At 38.4% G+C, this 14,520-nt stretch overlaps 1 protein-coding gene across 10 annotated transcripts in view; it reads right to left on the bottom strand.

Moving 5' to 3' along the window:
• Positions 1-2,309: 2,309 nt before the first annotated feature.
• Positions 2,310-14,520, bottom strand: part of ACSL4 (acyl-CoA synthetase long chain family member 4) — a 37,983-nt gene continuing 25,772 nt past the window's right edge. For all 10 annotated transcript variants that reach the window (XM_056491625.1, XM_056491624.1, XM_056491618.1 and 7 more), the window contains 10 exons: positions 13,774-13,924; positions 12,545-12,668; positions 11,719-11,790; positions 9,994-10,133; positions 9,374-9,546; positions 9,093-9,167; positions 8,676-8,867; positions 8,080-8,194; positions 7,234-7,391; positions 2,310-4,759 (listed from right to left, as the gene is read on the bottom strand). In XM_056491625.1, coding sequence (XP_056347600.1) covers positions 4,602-4,759; positions 7,234-7,391; positions 8,080-8,194; positions 8,676-8,867; positions 9,093-9,167; positions 9,374-9,546; positions 9,994-10,133; positions 11,719-11,790; positions 12,545-12,668; positions 13,774-13,924 — 1,358 coding nt within the window. In that variant the 3' untranslated portion in view covers positions 2,310-4,601. The remainder of the gene's footprint in view (positions 4,760-7,233; positions 7,392-8,079; positions 8,195-8,675; positions 8,868-9,092; positions 9,168-9,373; positions 9,547-9,993; positions 10,134-11,718; positions 11,791-12,544; positions 12,669-13,773; positions 13,925-14,520) is intronic.

Genomic DNA, 14,520 nt, shown 5'->3' with positions numbered 1-14,520 from the left:
TTATTTTTTGCTTTAAAAGTGCAAATGAAGTCTGTGAGGATCAGACACCATGGCCGGAGCTCTGTTTGTCTAAATTAATTAGCACTGGTCTAATGTCAAGGCTACATGCTTCCAACCAAAGACAATTTTGGATAAATTACCTGTGATATTCAGCTATATTAGAACACTTTATTGATCCAGAAAGCGTTTAATTTTCTTCAAAACATGTCTCTCCCCAATAAAGGTGTAGCAAGATCCAACTTATTACAGCACCCCATAGCAAAGCAATAGTGCAAACATTACCTCATTTCTGTCAGAACTCATTCAGATTAAATTATGTGAAAATGATAGGCTAAGTACAAATGTATATTTAATATAGTCAGCCCTGATCCTCCATGGCTGATGTACTCCTATCATAAAGCAATCACTAATCCACTTTGCAGAGCATGGAGTTAACTGGAAATGTGTTTTATTAATCCAGGTAAGTTCACACAGAGTTTTACTCTGTGTATTGTTTGCAGTTCCATGTAACCAGTGACTGCAAGTTTTGGTGACTGCATTTTGTAGATGACCTATGTACCACCTTATGCAAAAAACCCGCCAGATTTCTTACTTTTAACCTTCGAGTGTGTTAATTTTAGCCTTCAAAAAGAAACTGCTTTACTTTCATGTAAATAGAGCTTAGCCATTGGGTGGGATCAGTATGAACAAAATGAAACCCCACCACAAAAAAAAATTAACCAAACAAAGCCAAGGTACGAACAAACAAAAACCCCAACACACCAAAACCAAATACGTAATAAGAATTTATTTGTTTTGCATGTAATTGCAAAACAACACTAATTGATTGTTAGAATGCAACATAGTTATTTGAAGCTATTGTTCCGAGATGTGGTAGATACAGGGCTTTTTTTTTGTTTTTTTTTTTTTTTCCTAGTGAAAATTAGTGACCCACATTCTGAACTGGTGTTCTGTTCCTTTTATAGCCTAGGAATTGCAATTTGTGCTGGGGGAGCTGGTAGGAAGCACTTTGTGGGGGTTATGCTGTGAGTGGCTGTCCAAGGGCACTGTAATAGCATGGGGTGGTTAAACACCATCTCACCTGCTCCTAAGGGAGTAATTCCTTCCTCTCCCTGTTTGCGCTGGTTTTTTTTTTTCCTTTCAAGTCACTTAATGACAAGGGTGCCTGTTGAAGGCACCATTCCTGTTGTGTCATGTGCAGGACCTGTCCCTGCCAGCCCCACACACGGGTCTGGGCCAAGGCTGTTCCTCAAAGGCTTTGCTGAACTGTAATTGTCGCTGAGGCTTTGAAGACTTTCAGTGGGAGGGACCTTGGGCAACTAGTTCAGTATTTAGTAAGGAATTGGTTTAAAATCCCGTGTTTCTTTTAAAACACTAAAACATCCATTTCACTTTGTGCAAATTTACACCCTGTTCTTCCCCTTTCCTGGGGTCAACTCCTTGTGCCTTTATCAGAGTAACTGTACATAGAGTTGCAGGTTAATCATCTAGTGGCATGTGCCATTCCTCCTCAGGCCAGCTGGACTCTAATCTTCCTTCACAGCTAAAGCTTTCTAGCCCCCCTAGTGTTGTGGTACTTACATTCTAGCTTTACACATCTACACAGTGTATTTTGAAGTAGAGAGCCTAAATGTAATCTCTTATGTGAGATAAACAAAATTCAGTTTGGGCAACTCTTTGACCTTGTTTCCTCAGTCTTAGAAGGATGATTTAAAATTATCCTGCTTGCTGAAGAACTTCCAGCATTCCAGAACCCTCAGCAGTATGTGAATCTCTTCCACACATTTCAGTCCCACAGTGTACATCCTTTCAGCCCAGCACAAGATAAACAGCACACGTAACATCTGTAACTATCACATAATGATTTTGAAGTGTTTTACTATCTCTTCATTTGCATCCTAGTTCCTTCTTTTTAATAGCAAGAATTAAGCATTCTGTTTCTCCTCCACAAGCTGTCAAAAAAGAATTTAGAATTCATTAAAATGAAGGATAAAGTTCTTGCCCAACTGCAAGGTATTTGCAAAAAATCCCTGTACTTGAAGGCAGCCTGATATAATCCTTCCCCTTCTCCAAAGGTGCTTGAAAAGTTGATGATGTAGTAAATTGTCTTTTGCAGTACACCCACCTTTAGTTCACGCTTTACAAGAAAATCCAAGACTGCTGGGGGCTTGATTTTTATTACCGAAGTATGGACTCACTGCTGCTGCTTTTGAGCAGTCTTTGTAAGGTAGGCTCAGTTTTTGACAGAATGTGAGACGGAACAGCAATGAGAGAGCCTGTGTAATATAAAGATACTCCGAAACACAAACTTGTTGAACCACTTAAGTTGTATTCCATTTTTGTAATGTTAACATTGTGTATGTGTGTATACATATTTTGAAAATAGCAATCCTCAGTCAACCAAGACACAAAAAATAAAATACATTTCATATAAATACATTCATAGCTTAAAAAAAGTCTTAGAACCTGCTGACAGACTTGAGTGTAAGCATCTTTCTTACATATATTTCACTTTTGTGATGCTAATAGGCTGACTAAAGGCCATTTAATAGAGACCAGTTTTAAAACATGGAAAAATTGGTACCATGGCTCTAGGACTAAGTAATTCTAAAAGTTGCCAATGATACGAGAAGTATTCCCTGTTGACAAAAAAAACAACTGTCTGTATCTTAAAAAGAAAAATTTTTGTTTTTAGAAAAGCTGGTTTCTTGTTTCTTTTAGTGACTCTTGTAGTTCCATGCACAACTGGATACCGTTACCTTTATATACCAGATTTTCTTTCTTTCTTTTCCCTTGGTGTTCTTGGAAGGTGAGCTGGCAGTGTTCTGGACTAGCCAGAGAAAATTATGCATGGTGAAGTTTGAAGTTGGCCCCCACGAGAAGGGACGGTTTACTTGAAGAGTGTAGAGCCATCATTTATTTTTGCCAAAGTCTATTTTAACTGGAAAATAAAAATACATATACATGCAGAAAAGGAAAAACTTAACCTGAAATTGCAAGCTTTTGTGTTCAAGAGAAGCAATGTACAAAATCTTTTATTTTCTGTACAGTGACAATACCAAATAATTTTTTAACCATAATATACACAACACAAATATTATGAATAGAAATCTATAAATACTTTCAAATTAATTTGCAATATAGAGCAGTCAAGGGCCACAGCTGTACAAAATGTAAGCAACATATATAAAATGATTAAGAAAGTGCAAAGTAGAACAGTATCAAGAGCCTCCACTTTTTACAGCACTTATGGTGCAAGTGTGAAGAGCTGGCAAGGATGCAGAAGCTCAGTTAAAATTCAAAAGAAGACACAGTACAGGATTCGGTGCACAAAATGATGAACTATTATTAAATTATATTGTCCTCCTTCTTCAATTCCAGTTAATAAGAGAAGATTTTTATAATGGATTTCTAGAAAGAGTGATTTGTCCCTTTTTACAAGTTTCTGGGAAACAAAGATTCCCTGGCCACAGACTACTTTTCTGTAAGTAAAACAAAACTAGACAGGGAAACTCCTGTTGGTTTCTGGTTGCCTTGTCATGCTTAACACAGTTAAAAGGTGAACGGAAATACCTTTCATAAAGGAATGCAGACATTTAAAACCTGATCTTCTAGGTTATGTTCAGGTAACCTGTACCAGTACTTATGTCTAGAGGATCAGTGCCTTGAAAATGTCAATCACCTCTCAAAAAAACCCACCAAAACTCCTCTGAGTTTCATGTCTGTTTAGAGACCACTGCCCATCAGTTTCACAGCTGTCTGCCAATCCAGATGCAAGTTCTGGATTCAGGCACTGATTTCTCATCACCACCCCGGGAGCAGTGCAAGTCTTTGTTTTCTTTTATACTCTGTGACCAGTGGGAAGCTCTGCTTGAATTAAAATGCAGTGGCAATTAAAAATCTATTGCTGAGTTAGAAGTTGAAATAGTTAATTCAATGCTCTTGAGTGAAATTTCTTATAACTTGTTTGTAGAAAGCTTTTCAGTTCACCTTTGTTTCAATAAGGGTACTTTCTATTCTTTTGTAGGCACTGTAAAAATTCAAGATACTGATGTGCAGAAGAATCCATCCATTTTCAAGCAGTGCATTTTAGTGATCTCTAGCAAGTTCTTGACTACTGCTGTTGTCTTGGTTTTGTTTTTAAATGGAGAAGAGTAGACATTGGATACTCCTTTTCCCTCCTTGCTGAGGGAAGTATCTTAGTACAAATGTCTTATTATGACAGAACAATCATCACAATTACATAATTTTTTCCTCTTTGAAATATAGGCCAGACTTCAGCACAAGTTAAAGAGAAGTTGTAAGCAGTTTGAATATGCTAGAGAAATAATAAAATTACTGGTCACACTGCTTCACATAATGATATCTGTCTCAGAATGGAGATGATCACACGAAACTCTGTGAAGACCATCAATGTCTAATCTGCTAATAATTAAGAATTTGGAGTCTAAGATATTCTCTGTTTTACTTGATAGAGATTATAGAAACAGTCATCCATTTGGTGTATTTTTTGAATGTGTGGTATCTACAGTATACACAGACATCCAAAACTGAGGCATGAGAAGAAACCACCTGCACAACTGCCAGGTCAGCAGAGCTGTTTATTTGCCTCCATACATTCTTTCAATGTCGTTGAGGTAATGGTTTTTCAGTTCTTTCCTTTTCAGCTTGAAAGCATCTGTTACTAACCCAGTCTCGGGGGTCCATGGTTCAGGGCTTAAGCGGACCTTGATAGGTATTTCAAATCTTTCTAATTTCACTGCAGGGACAAGAACAAAGAAAAGCATGATTGTAATTACAAAGCTAAATGAAATACTAATTCAAGTTCCCTAAAAATCTGGTCAGCACCCTGTAGCTTGTATAATATGCCGTTGTACTTAATGAAATAACCTTACCAGAAGGGCCGCAGGTAAATTTCTTCCTGTCCCATCACTGAATTATGGTTAGTGTGCAAATACTTTGACACTGTGTTTAGAGCTTGTAGTGGATGTGACAATGCAAAATCTGAATCTTGAAACAAATGACTGAGTAGCCTGAAGCTCTGAGACTACTGCCACAAGAGCATACACTGAAATCTACAGTTGTGTCTTTGTTAAATGGAATAACTAGGTTAACTCAGACTAGCTGGACATGTTTCATATTTAAATTATAATGAAATGCTTGTGCACTTTCTCTGGTTCAGTGTTTCTTTCCTATATTTTTTATTTCTGGAGGTCTGTTTAGAGTTCAAAACTAAGGGACTTTATTGTATTTTTGTTACATTATTTTACCTTCCCATTATTTGTTACTTATTTTCCCTTCAGCTGGAATCAGTGGCTTGGCACATGCACAACCTCACTGCAACCAAGGCTGCTTCTCTCTCTTGCACAGGTAATAGTGTGGGGGTCCAGGGAGTCCCTCTGGACCTTCTGTGGGTGCGAGAACCCCCCTGTCAGACCCCTGAGAGACCCCCAAATAGAGCCGGGGGGGGGGTCCAAGAGCTGGATCTAGCTCCATGGGAACATCTGCCTTCTCTCAGAGAAGAAATGCAACCTTTAAGGGAAACTAGAGTGTGAATTGGATAGTTAGCATGTAGAAAAGGTAATTTTTGGGATTGTTTATATTATCAGCCACGAGGCCAAGATGGAGGAATTGGGGTGTGGTGTCTTCTTCCTTCTTCTTCATGTTCTCCATGTTGGTGGGGGATGCTGTGAATCACAGATTGGTTGGGGACAAAACTGGCCATAGTAATAAGATACTGTAGTATTGGAAAGCTATTGTAGACATAGAATACATAGTTTAGAGTATAAAAGGTAAGTCCTGCCTTTCGTGGGCAGACTTTCGTCCTGGACATGGTGGTGACCAGACTGCTGCTCGTGAGCAAGAACACTTTAGAGATAACAAACAATAAACAGACCTTGAGACCGGATGACTGTCTCCTGCAGTCTTTCTTCGGCAGCTTCAAGAATACCCTGCGCCCTGAACCACCCTCCTATGTCCATCTGAGTGGTCTCGGGCACAAAGAGACCCTCAGACAGTGACATAATAGCACAAGAGGAGGGAGAAAAGGAGCAGAAAGGGAACTGCTTCAGGGGGAAGGGCAGGAGCAGCAGGAACTGCACAGGGAGATGCTGCATGTGCCCAGTACTGCATGAAGTTTGCTACCAGCTCCTGCAGGTAGGCTGGGAATGGGATCCACAGACATGGCCTTGTAGTTGAATTCCAGCACAGCCTCTGGGGGCAGCAGAAGTGGGACCCAGCAGCTCCTCTGCCTTTCTAACTTCAGCTGTTATCAGGATGTGCTGTTGCCTCTCACTCAGATGTGTGCCTGCTTAGGATGAAGGTGCATCATGCTCTGCTAAGAACAAAGACTACCACTTTAAAATAGTTTTGAAAAAAGTTTCACATAAATTAGCTGTATCTCAATAGTAGATTACTATCTAGAAGGCACAAAGAATGTATAAGCAAAGGATTTAAGTACACAAAGCTATATGGATAGTAATTTGCTTAATTCACGATAAATACCCCCAGAGATTAAAGTGTTTAAACCTAAGCCTGAAACACATGGATTGATTTATTTTTTTCAAGGTAAGCCTTAATAGTGTCTTTCATTCTTGTTTTCTCATTTTCAAAAGGCAGATTCTCCTCTGTGTTCAAGAGAAAGTGCTTAGCATGTGCTTATGTGCAGCTTTTTCTGCTTCCTTGTATGAGGTGCCAAGTGCTTTAGACACTGTCTTCCCCACTGAGTTTGTTCATTTTTTTTTTGTCCCAAAAGGACTGATGCCACTTTTGATCATTCAGTACCACAGCAAAGAATAGCAGGCTTTTAAGCCTCTACAATCACAAGGATCATGGCTGTTCACAGCTGTAGGAAACAAAGCTGTATGGGGAAAAAATGCTTTGAAATATCTTGCTTGACCACTTTCCTTGCCAGCAAATGCCCTGCAACTTTTCTTTCAATTAACAGCTTTTTCAGACCTTATTTTAACCATATTAGACAAGCAATTTGTATTTTTTGCAAAATATCTGAAGGTTTTTTCCAGATAAATTCTGGAGATAGGTAGTATAGTAATTAATACAACCAGTATTACGTAAATTTCAGGGATAATATGCAACAATTTCATGCAGTCTTTGCCTTGATAAATTATTAAGTTTTGGCAAATACAGAGAAAGAAGGAGGAGCATTTAGTGAGGATAATGACAGTTTTTGCTGGATAAACCCCCATGGCCAGCAGGATGTGCTGTGGTACTTACTCTTGTTTGCCACTTCTTTAATCTCTTGCAGTATTTCTGCTTCCATTGTAGGATGGTTGCAAATGTCCACCCAGGTTCCACTGACACCTTTCTGTTCAGCCAATGCTGTCAGCTTCTTCTGGTTAGGGACCACAAAACTGATCACGTAGGACTGGTCACTACACAGAGTGGCAAGAGAAGGAAGGAGAAAAGGTCCAGTCAAGACTTTCATTTCAGCATGTAAATCACCAGCTGTTGGACCCACAAATGCCCAGGGCTTTCTGAACTGGAGATATTTCACCATGCAGAATTCTTCTTGTGCATGAAGTATTCACATCTGGTGGCTTATCAAGAAGACTTGGTTTACATCAAGTTTGATCAGAATGAGCCTTTGCTGTGATTTCACTCATGCACATCTCCATTTAGCTCCCCAGCTAGACCTGGGGTTTAACCACTTCTCTGCAGTTCTCCCTCACATAGGGAGAGAGGAAAAGATATTTCCCAAACACACTGGAAAGCTTTGGATCAGGTGCAAAGTGTTCAGATTAACTTTTCACTGATATTCTAGCCAAAACACATGCTAAATACAACTATATATAATGATGTATATATAGTTTAAGGAAAAGGGATGGGATGGAACAGAAGTGTATCTGGATAGGAGAAATGCCAACAGAAAAACAGGCAATTTCTTCAGCTTTTAAGAAATCTGGGAACCTGGGCTTCTTCAGATATGCTGTTTCTAACTTGTACTCTAATGGAGGGATTAGAAGGAAACCATGGAAAACTATAGTTGAATCAGAGCTGTGGATCAGAGCCTGTACTTCATGTTTACTCTGAACAGAGTTTCTAAATTAATACCACTCTTACCTTTTGGCATAAGCACAGATATTGTCAATCAATGGGCAGTTCTTCAGTGCTGCCTCTACTTTGCCCAGAGATACATATTCTCCTGCTTGTAGCTTTACCAAGTCCTTCTTACGATCTAGGAGTCAGGGGAAGGGAAGAAAAGAAAACTTTTTCATTTAAATTTCAGCATTTCCACAGACTCATTTCCATACAAACCTCATATGTATTTTGTGCTTAATAGACAAATTAAAAAGCAGCTAATAGCTGCCAAATTTATAAAGATTTCTGTAAAATGTGTTATAGCACTATGTTTTTTGTCACACAGCTTGTAGAAAAATTACTCTGATTTTAAAGCTTTGTAATTAATACAAAAGTTAATCTTGTATTTATTCTTTAAAGTCCATGTGCTAAATTTAGATGATGATAATGTCTCAGGAAATGGCATCACTTCCAAAATTTTACTACAGCTGTGAGGACTTTTGGAAATGTGTTTTGCACCGATTCTATAAATAGGTAACCTTAAGTAGATTGGGTCAGGCAAAGCCAACATAACATGTTTATAATTATGGTTAGTCAGTATCTTGTAATATATTAAGGTATCAAAAGCTGAGACCCACCTATGATCTGCAGACACCCATCTGGATGAAATTCCCCAATATCTCCTGTACAGAACCATCTCTGGCCATTCTCATCAACAGAAAACTCTTCTGTTGTCTTCTCTTCATTTTTAAAATAACCCATGGAGACATTTGGTCCACCAATCATAATTTCTCCTCTAGGATTAGGCTTGTCTTTATTAGTATAGCCCCCTGAAAACAACACAGTCCCAAGCAATTATTTTTAACTTATATATCTTTCTGCCACGAACATACTTTGAAAACAGCTTGAAATTAATGCACACTAACTGATGACTGTTATCAAAGGTAAAGAACAATTACTTCATATGCTATACCTAGCTAAGCAGATAAGCAAAGATACCAGCTAGGCAGGGGCTAAATTAATTACTCTGAAATCAGAACAATTACTACCCTCACCTTCTTGCCAGTCTCTCAGTTTTATTTCACAACAAATAAGAGGAGCTCCAACTCTGCCAGTGCTGTAATCAGCAACTTAGGGAGAAAACAAGAAAGAAAAGCAAGATTTTTTGTTATTTGAAATATGAATAGGGTGTATCTTATCTCAATTTACTTTACTTCAGAACTACAGCTATAGTATTGCAGCTGTATTTTGACTTGTTTAAAAAAAATTAAAAATCACCAAACATCCATATGTAACTATTCCTTAACTTACATATTGGCACAGATATTTTAACTACCTTCTGTAATGGTTCCAGCTCCACACGTTTCTGTCAGTCCATAGCCTTGACCAACAGGACAGCAAAAACAGATGTTCATGAATCTTTGTGTTTGAGGTGAGAGTGGTGCTCCTCCGGAAAGCATCATACGAACATTTCCTCCCAGCAGGGCCTTTACTTTTTTAAACAGTAGTCTTGAAAGAAGGCAAAAAGCATTACACTTTTTTTTTAGCTTGCTCTTATTAGAAGATATAAACCTTCTTCCTTCCTTTCTATCTGGAACACCTTAAAAATTAACTTTTTCCCAGATTTTAGTAGACAGCATAGCTAATCCAAACCCATTACCTCCTGTGTAACACTTGAGGAGGCAGAGTTCCCATAGCTTAACAGACATTCCAGTTTCATCACTTAAAAAAACCCAGCAATGCAATGAAAATTAACCAGGTAGCTGTTTGGAAGATTAATCATTACCATGAAATATCTTATCTGTTTCCAGTAAGAACTTAGACTGCTTCAGTTACTCATTAGGTGTTATTTGCATGTCATATGAGAACTGTCTGATAGCTCAGAGGATCATTAGTTTAGACTGTCCTAACAGATCCCAAGGCAAAATGCACCCTTGGCCCGTGAACGCTACTTACATGTTACACAGAGGTGCATCATATCCCCTCTTGATCTGTTCCAATTTGTAGTCATAGCCTATCTTGAACAGAGTTCTCTGAATATAGTTCATCTCTTGAACTTTACTCATGACATTTTTATAAATTCTGTCCATTATTTCCTACAAAGTGTTAAAAAACAGGAAAATTACCACAAGGGACAGACCAGCATGTGTAAACTAAATCCCATATCATAAGTACTACTCCCCCCCGCTATATTATTCTTCCTTTAAAATATGGATAATACAAGTGAAAATCTTGCATCATGGGGTTAGGAAGTGCTTGAGTGCAATGCTTTTAACATGTGACCAATGAGCCAATTCATAGACCACTGCAGCTTGGAGCTATTACACCTGTACTTAAACTGTGATAAACTGATTTAGAAGATTTTAAATTCAAGTTTAACACAATCTCTTTGTTAAGGTTGGTATATTCCCCTCAAGATGTGTCATGCTTGGGAGTGCTGATGCTGTACTTTATCCACAGCAATTGGTAAGTGCAAGGGAATGAACTAAGAGAATTAATTTAACCATTTCCTTTTCTAAAGAGTTCTTCAACTTTCAGAGCAACATGGTTGTCAGATAAGTCTAATTATCTGACAAAGACCCACCCTCTGTCACAGACCAGAGATTAATTTCCATTAAAATAATAAGCTTATGGTCACGCAAATACACAGAACCTAAAACACTGTTCAGACTGGTGAAGCATTTAATAGAAGTTTAAAGATTGTCTCCTTCAAGTTTGTTTGAAGCACAATATTTTGAAGTATTTATGTGCTTTCTCTCCATGAAATAAATTTAAAAGGATATTTTCCAAAGGGTTGGAGTTCTCAGACATACTAATTGTCTCTGTTAATTATTAAGATGACCAAGCCTCTATACGTGCTTATGATTTTATAAAACAGAAGAATGCAAGCGATTAAACTGATTTTACAACTCTTGGCTATTCTAAGATGTTGCAGAACAACCAGATCCAACCAAAACTCACTAGTCCTAAATTAGATTAAATCCTCCTACTCACTCCCTTACCACCATGTGGCACCACCCAGTGCTACCAGTTTTAGGAGCCACAGATGTGACTGGATCCTAAAAGCAGCACCTTTGGGGAGGGCCTTGGCACCAGAAAGACACATTGGAGTTTTTGGACAGCACTACAGCCTTATGGACTGCAGGAGCGTGGTCACTTCCAGAACAGTGTAACCTGCAGAAGCAAGAGGAGTTATAGTCGCCTGATCACTCTTTCCTCTGAAAGAAGGGTAAGCCTGGCCTGCTAACCCTGAGAACAGCAAGAGAGACTCAGCCTCAGTGTTACCTTGCCTTGCTAAGTCTGTGACTATCCAAATGCCCATATCCTTAAAGTGGATTCCCTCTTGGCCAGAACCACTCTATCTGTCCCTGTGCAAAAAGGAGTTCAGACTGTGACTGAGTCCTATTGTTACGTCAGTACACCACCACTTCTAACTACTGAAACATTTATAGGTTTGGATCAAAAAGAATCTTGGCTTTTGTACAGGCAGACTCTTGTGCTCATCTGCAAGCATCAGTAATCAGTTCAGTCCATCAACATCTGGAATGTCTGTGTTTGCTCTTTTCCTGTTAGTGGCAGTTATTTACATGTGAAGAGAAAAACGTGTTAGTAAATATATTTGTCTAGCATAAAAAAGACAAAACATTTTGTTACTGGACATATTTGCTTCTGCATACTTACAGGCACAGCTGCCATCAGTGTAGGCTTAAGTACAGTACAGTCTCCTTTGCTTCCCTTCTTAATTTTACTTGACTGTAATAAGGAAAAAAATGTCGATTTATGAAGCTGAAAACAAAACAGCACTTGAAAACTGAAGGACTAACAAAAGGAAGAGATATATTAGCATGCAATTTGTTCAAATATCTTCCCCTATTCCTGTGTCATTTTGCCCCGATTGTTATGAAAAGAGTAATGATTAACATCTATTTAAACTAAAATACTCAATCTTTTACAAGTTCACTTTGTTTATCTTTCTCTTACTTCCTCCCTCTAGTACTTGCTTTCTCCTCCATCTTCCTCTGGGAGCTTGTTTTGCTTGATGCAAATCTCTCTACAAGCAAAACATACAGAGGTATCTATTCTGGCTTGATTTACTCTTATCTGAATTGTTAAAGGGAAAAAGGCAAAGGACTAAATAAAAGATCTGCAATAACTGGATAAAGAACTGATGAAGTGAGACCAAAACTTAGAATCACTTTAAACAGTTCAACTGATCTATTAAGAGCTGTTCTTACCCTCCAGTGGATAACGCTATAGGCATTTATTAGGATTGCTTTTAGATTTCCTAAGTATCGTAAAAGCAAAAGTTTTAATAAAATTTATATGGTACAACCCACTGCTGTTGTTCACCAGGAATATTAATTTGCATCATTTTCTGAAAAAAATTTACATTTCTGAAGTGTGCCTTATACATTAGCATTTCTTTACTGAAGGAGGAAGCTGAGCAAGGAGAGAACAGGCTGCAAAAGGTGAAGTTTGCTCCCCACCTTGCTCTGATAGCCCTCACCTGATCTGACAGAGTGAGAGGAGAGGAGTAGCCGATCCTGCAGCCATAAGTGATGCAGGAAACTTCTGCTGTCAGTTCTAACACATGGGCCAGAGGCAAATAACCAATGTAAGTATCCTTGGGTCTGGGAAAGAAAAAAATAATTAACCATGAGTCACAAGTGAAATGAAAATACCATTTAACCACCTCATTGTGTAGCTAGTTATTACTTTTTGATTGACCTGAATCACAGGTGAGCTTATTCTCCTGCACACAAGATGGGTGTGATTTCAGCCACAGTATATAAACAAATTGGGGAAATCTGCCCTTACTAAAATCAGTATGAATTACAAGATTTGCCTTGTTTTCTACAAAACTCAAATTCCTTAGTCCTTTACTGCTATTTCCTCTCCTTGTGGGAGGATCCATTCCAATTAAGAAATTAAGGATGAAATAACTATACTTTACAAAGCCCTATCAGTCTTCTTCTAGGATACATTACTAGAAAGAAAGCTGATTACTGAAGTACTGAGGCTTGTTTCAGAAAGTAATTGCTCAGAGATTTCTCAGCAAGAACCTTACAACTGTCACTAAACAGCAGCTTTTGGCACCCTGCCAGAACTGGGTTCACATCCTCTCAGAACAGCAGTCTGGCAACAGGGCTTATTTCAGCTATTGAACCCTTTGTGAATGCAGAGACAAATACAGATGCTTCCATGAAAAACTTCCTCAAAACATTAATGTGAGGGAATTCACACTTGATTTTACTGTTGTCAATGCATAATTTATTACTTTTTTGCTCCTTCAGTGAACTGTACTTGAGCTGGTTCTGCAGCATGTGCACCTAGAGTGGTGTCTTCAGGTCAATGAAGTGCTAGGCTCTGACATGCTTCCTAAACTGATTCTAGGTGCCTGAAAATGTCTAAAAACATTTCCCAAGATGCACTAGAGGAGGAATCTCTTATCTAGTGGTATCCTCTGATACTCAAAAGTGCAAAAATCCATCACAGACTTAGAGCTAAGGGTAGTAATAAAAAAAGCAACAGCATTTGAGAAAACAGCTAGAAGGGCGTATTTTTCAAACAAGGAAAGTTCACCCACACAAGACATATTTCTTATAAATTAAAGAGTAGTGGCCTCACAATAACATGAAGAAACTCGATAACACAATGCCAGCAGCAGACTCTATAAATGTGACACTAGGAGGTTGTTTTAGCTCTCTGTACACAAGACAACAAAGTGTTCCTTACCCCAGTCCAGGTATTCTCTCACACTGTCCTGTCATTCCAGCTATTAAGTTTTTATGCATCATCATCACTCCTTTGGGTCTCCCAGTGGAGCCACTGGTGTACATCACTAAAGCCAAGTCTGTAGGAACAGGTCTGCTTGGCAGAATGCTTGCTAAAAAGTTCAGGAGAAAAACTGTTATTTATTCTTATCTACTTTCTAAATTATTTCGGTAATTAATCAATGTCTGAAAATGTCTGTAATCATTGTGAAACAGGTGCTTCATGGAAGGCCAGCACAGCAAGCTGTTGAATGGTCAGTGCTGGAGAGTAGTCATCTGGTTTTAAGAGGAAGAGAGAGAAGACCAATTGTGAAAGGAATGATGAGTATTTGAGCATCTACACAATCTGGGTGACACTTTTGTCATTGTGGTTTATAGCTGACTGAAAATTTCATAGAAGGAGCCTTCTGAAGACCAAAAAAACTGTCAAAGGCAACGAAGGGGAGGAATACAGTACTGATGATAAACAGCAAGTTGAGTAAAAAATAAAACAAAAAACCAACACCACAAAAACCTGCAAGCCAGCTTTTCTGTCCACCAGTCTTTCAAAGCCAAGGTTGTAGAGGTAAGATTGCTTTTAACTCCCCCCTCCACACACCATTTTAAAAAATTTTTAAATAAACCTTTCTCAGGTAAGCTGTAAGTTTAGTAGAAAAACAATAAGCTGGAACACTTGACTTCTGATTTTTGTTTTAGTTCTCTTTATTCT

The sequence above is a fragment of the Oenanthe melanoleuca genome, chromosome 4A (assembly GCF_029582105.1).
Source record: "Oenanthe melanoleuca isolate GR-GAL-2019-014 chromosome 4A, OMel1.0, whole genome shotgun sequence".
Lineage (NCBI taxonomy): Eukaryota > Metazoa > Chordata > Aves > Passeriformes > Muscicapidae > Oenanthe > Oenanthe melanoleuca.
The sequence above is the reverse complement of the archived record's forward strand: the minus strand, read 5'-3'. Positions and strand labels throughout refer to the sequence as shown.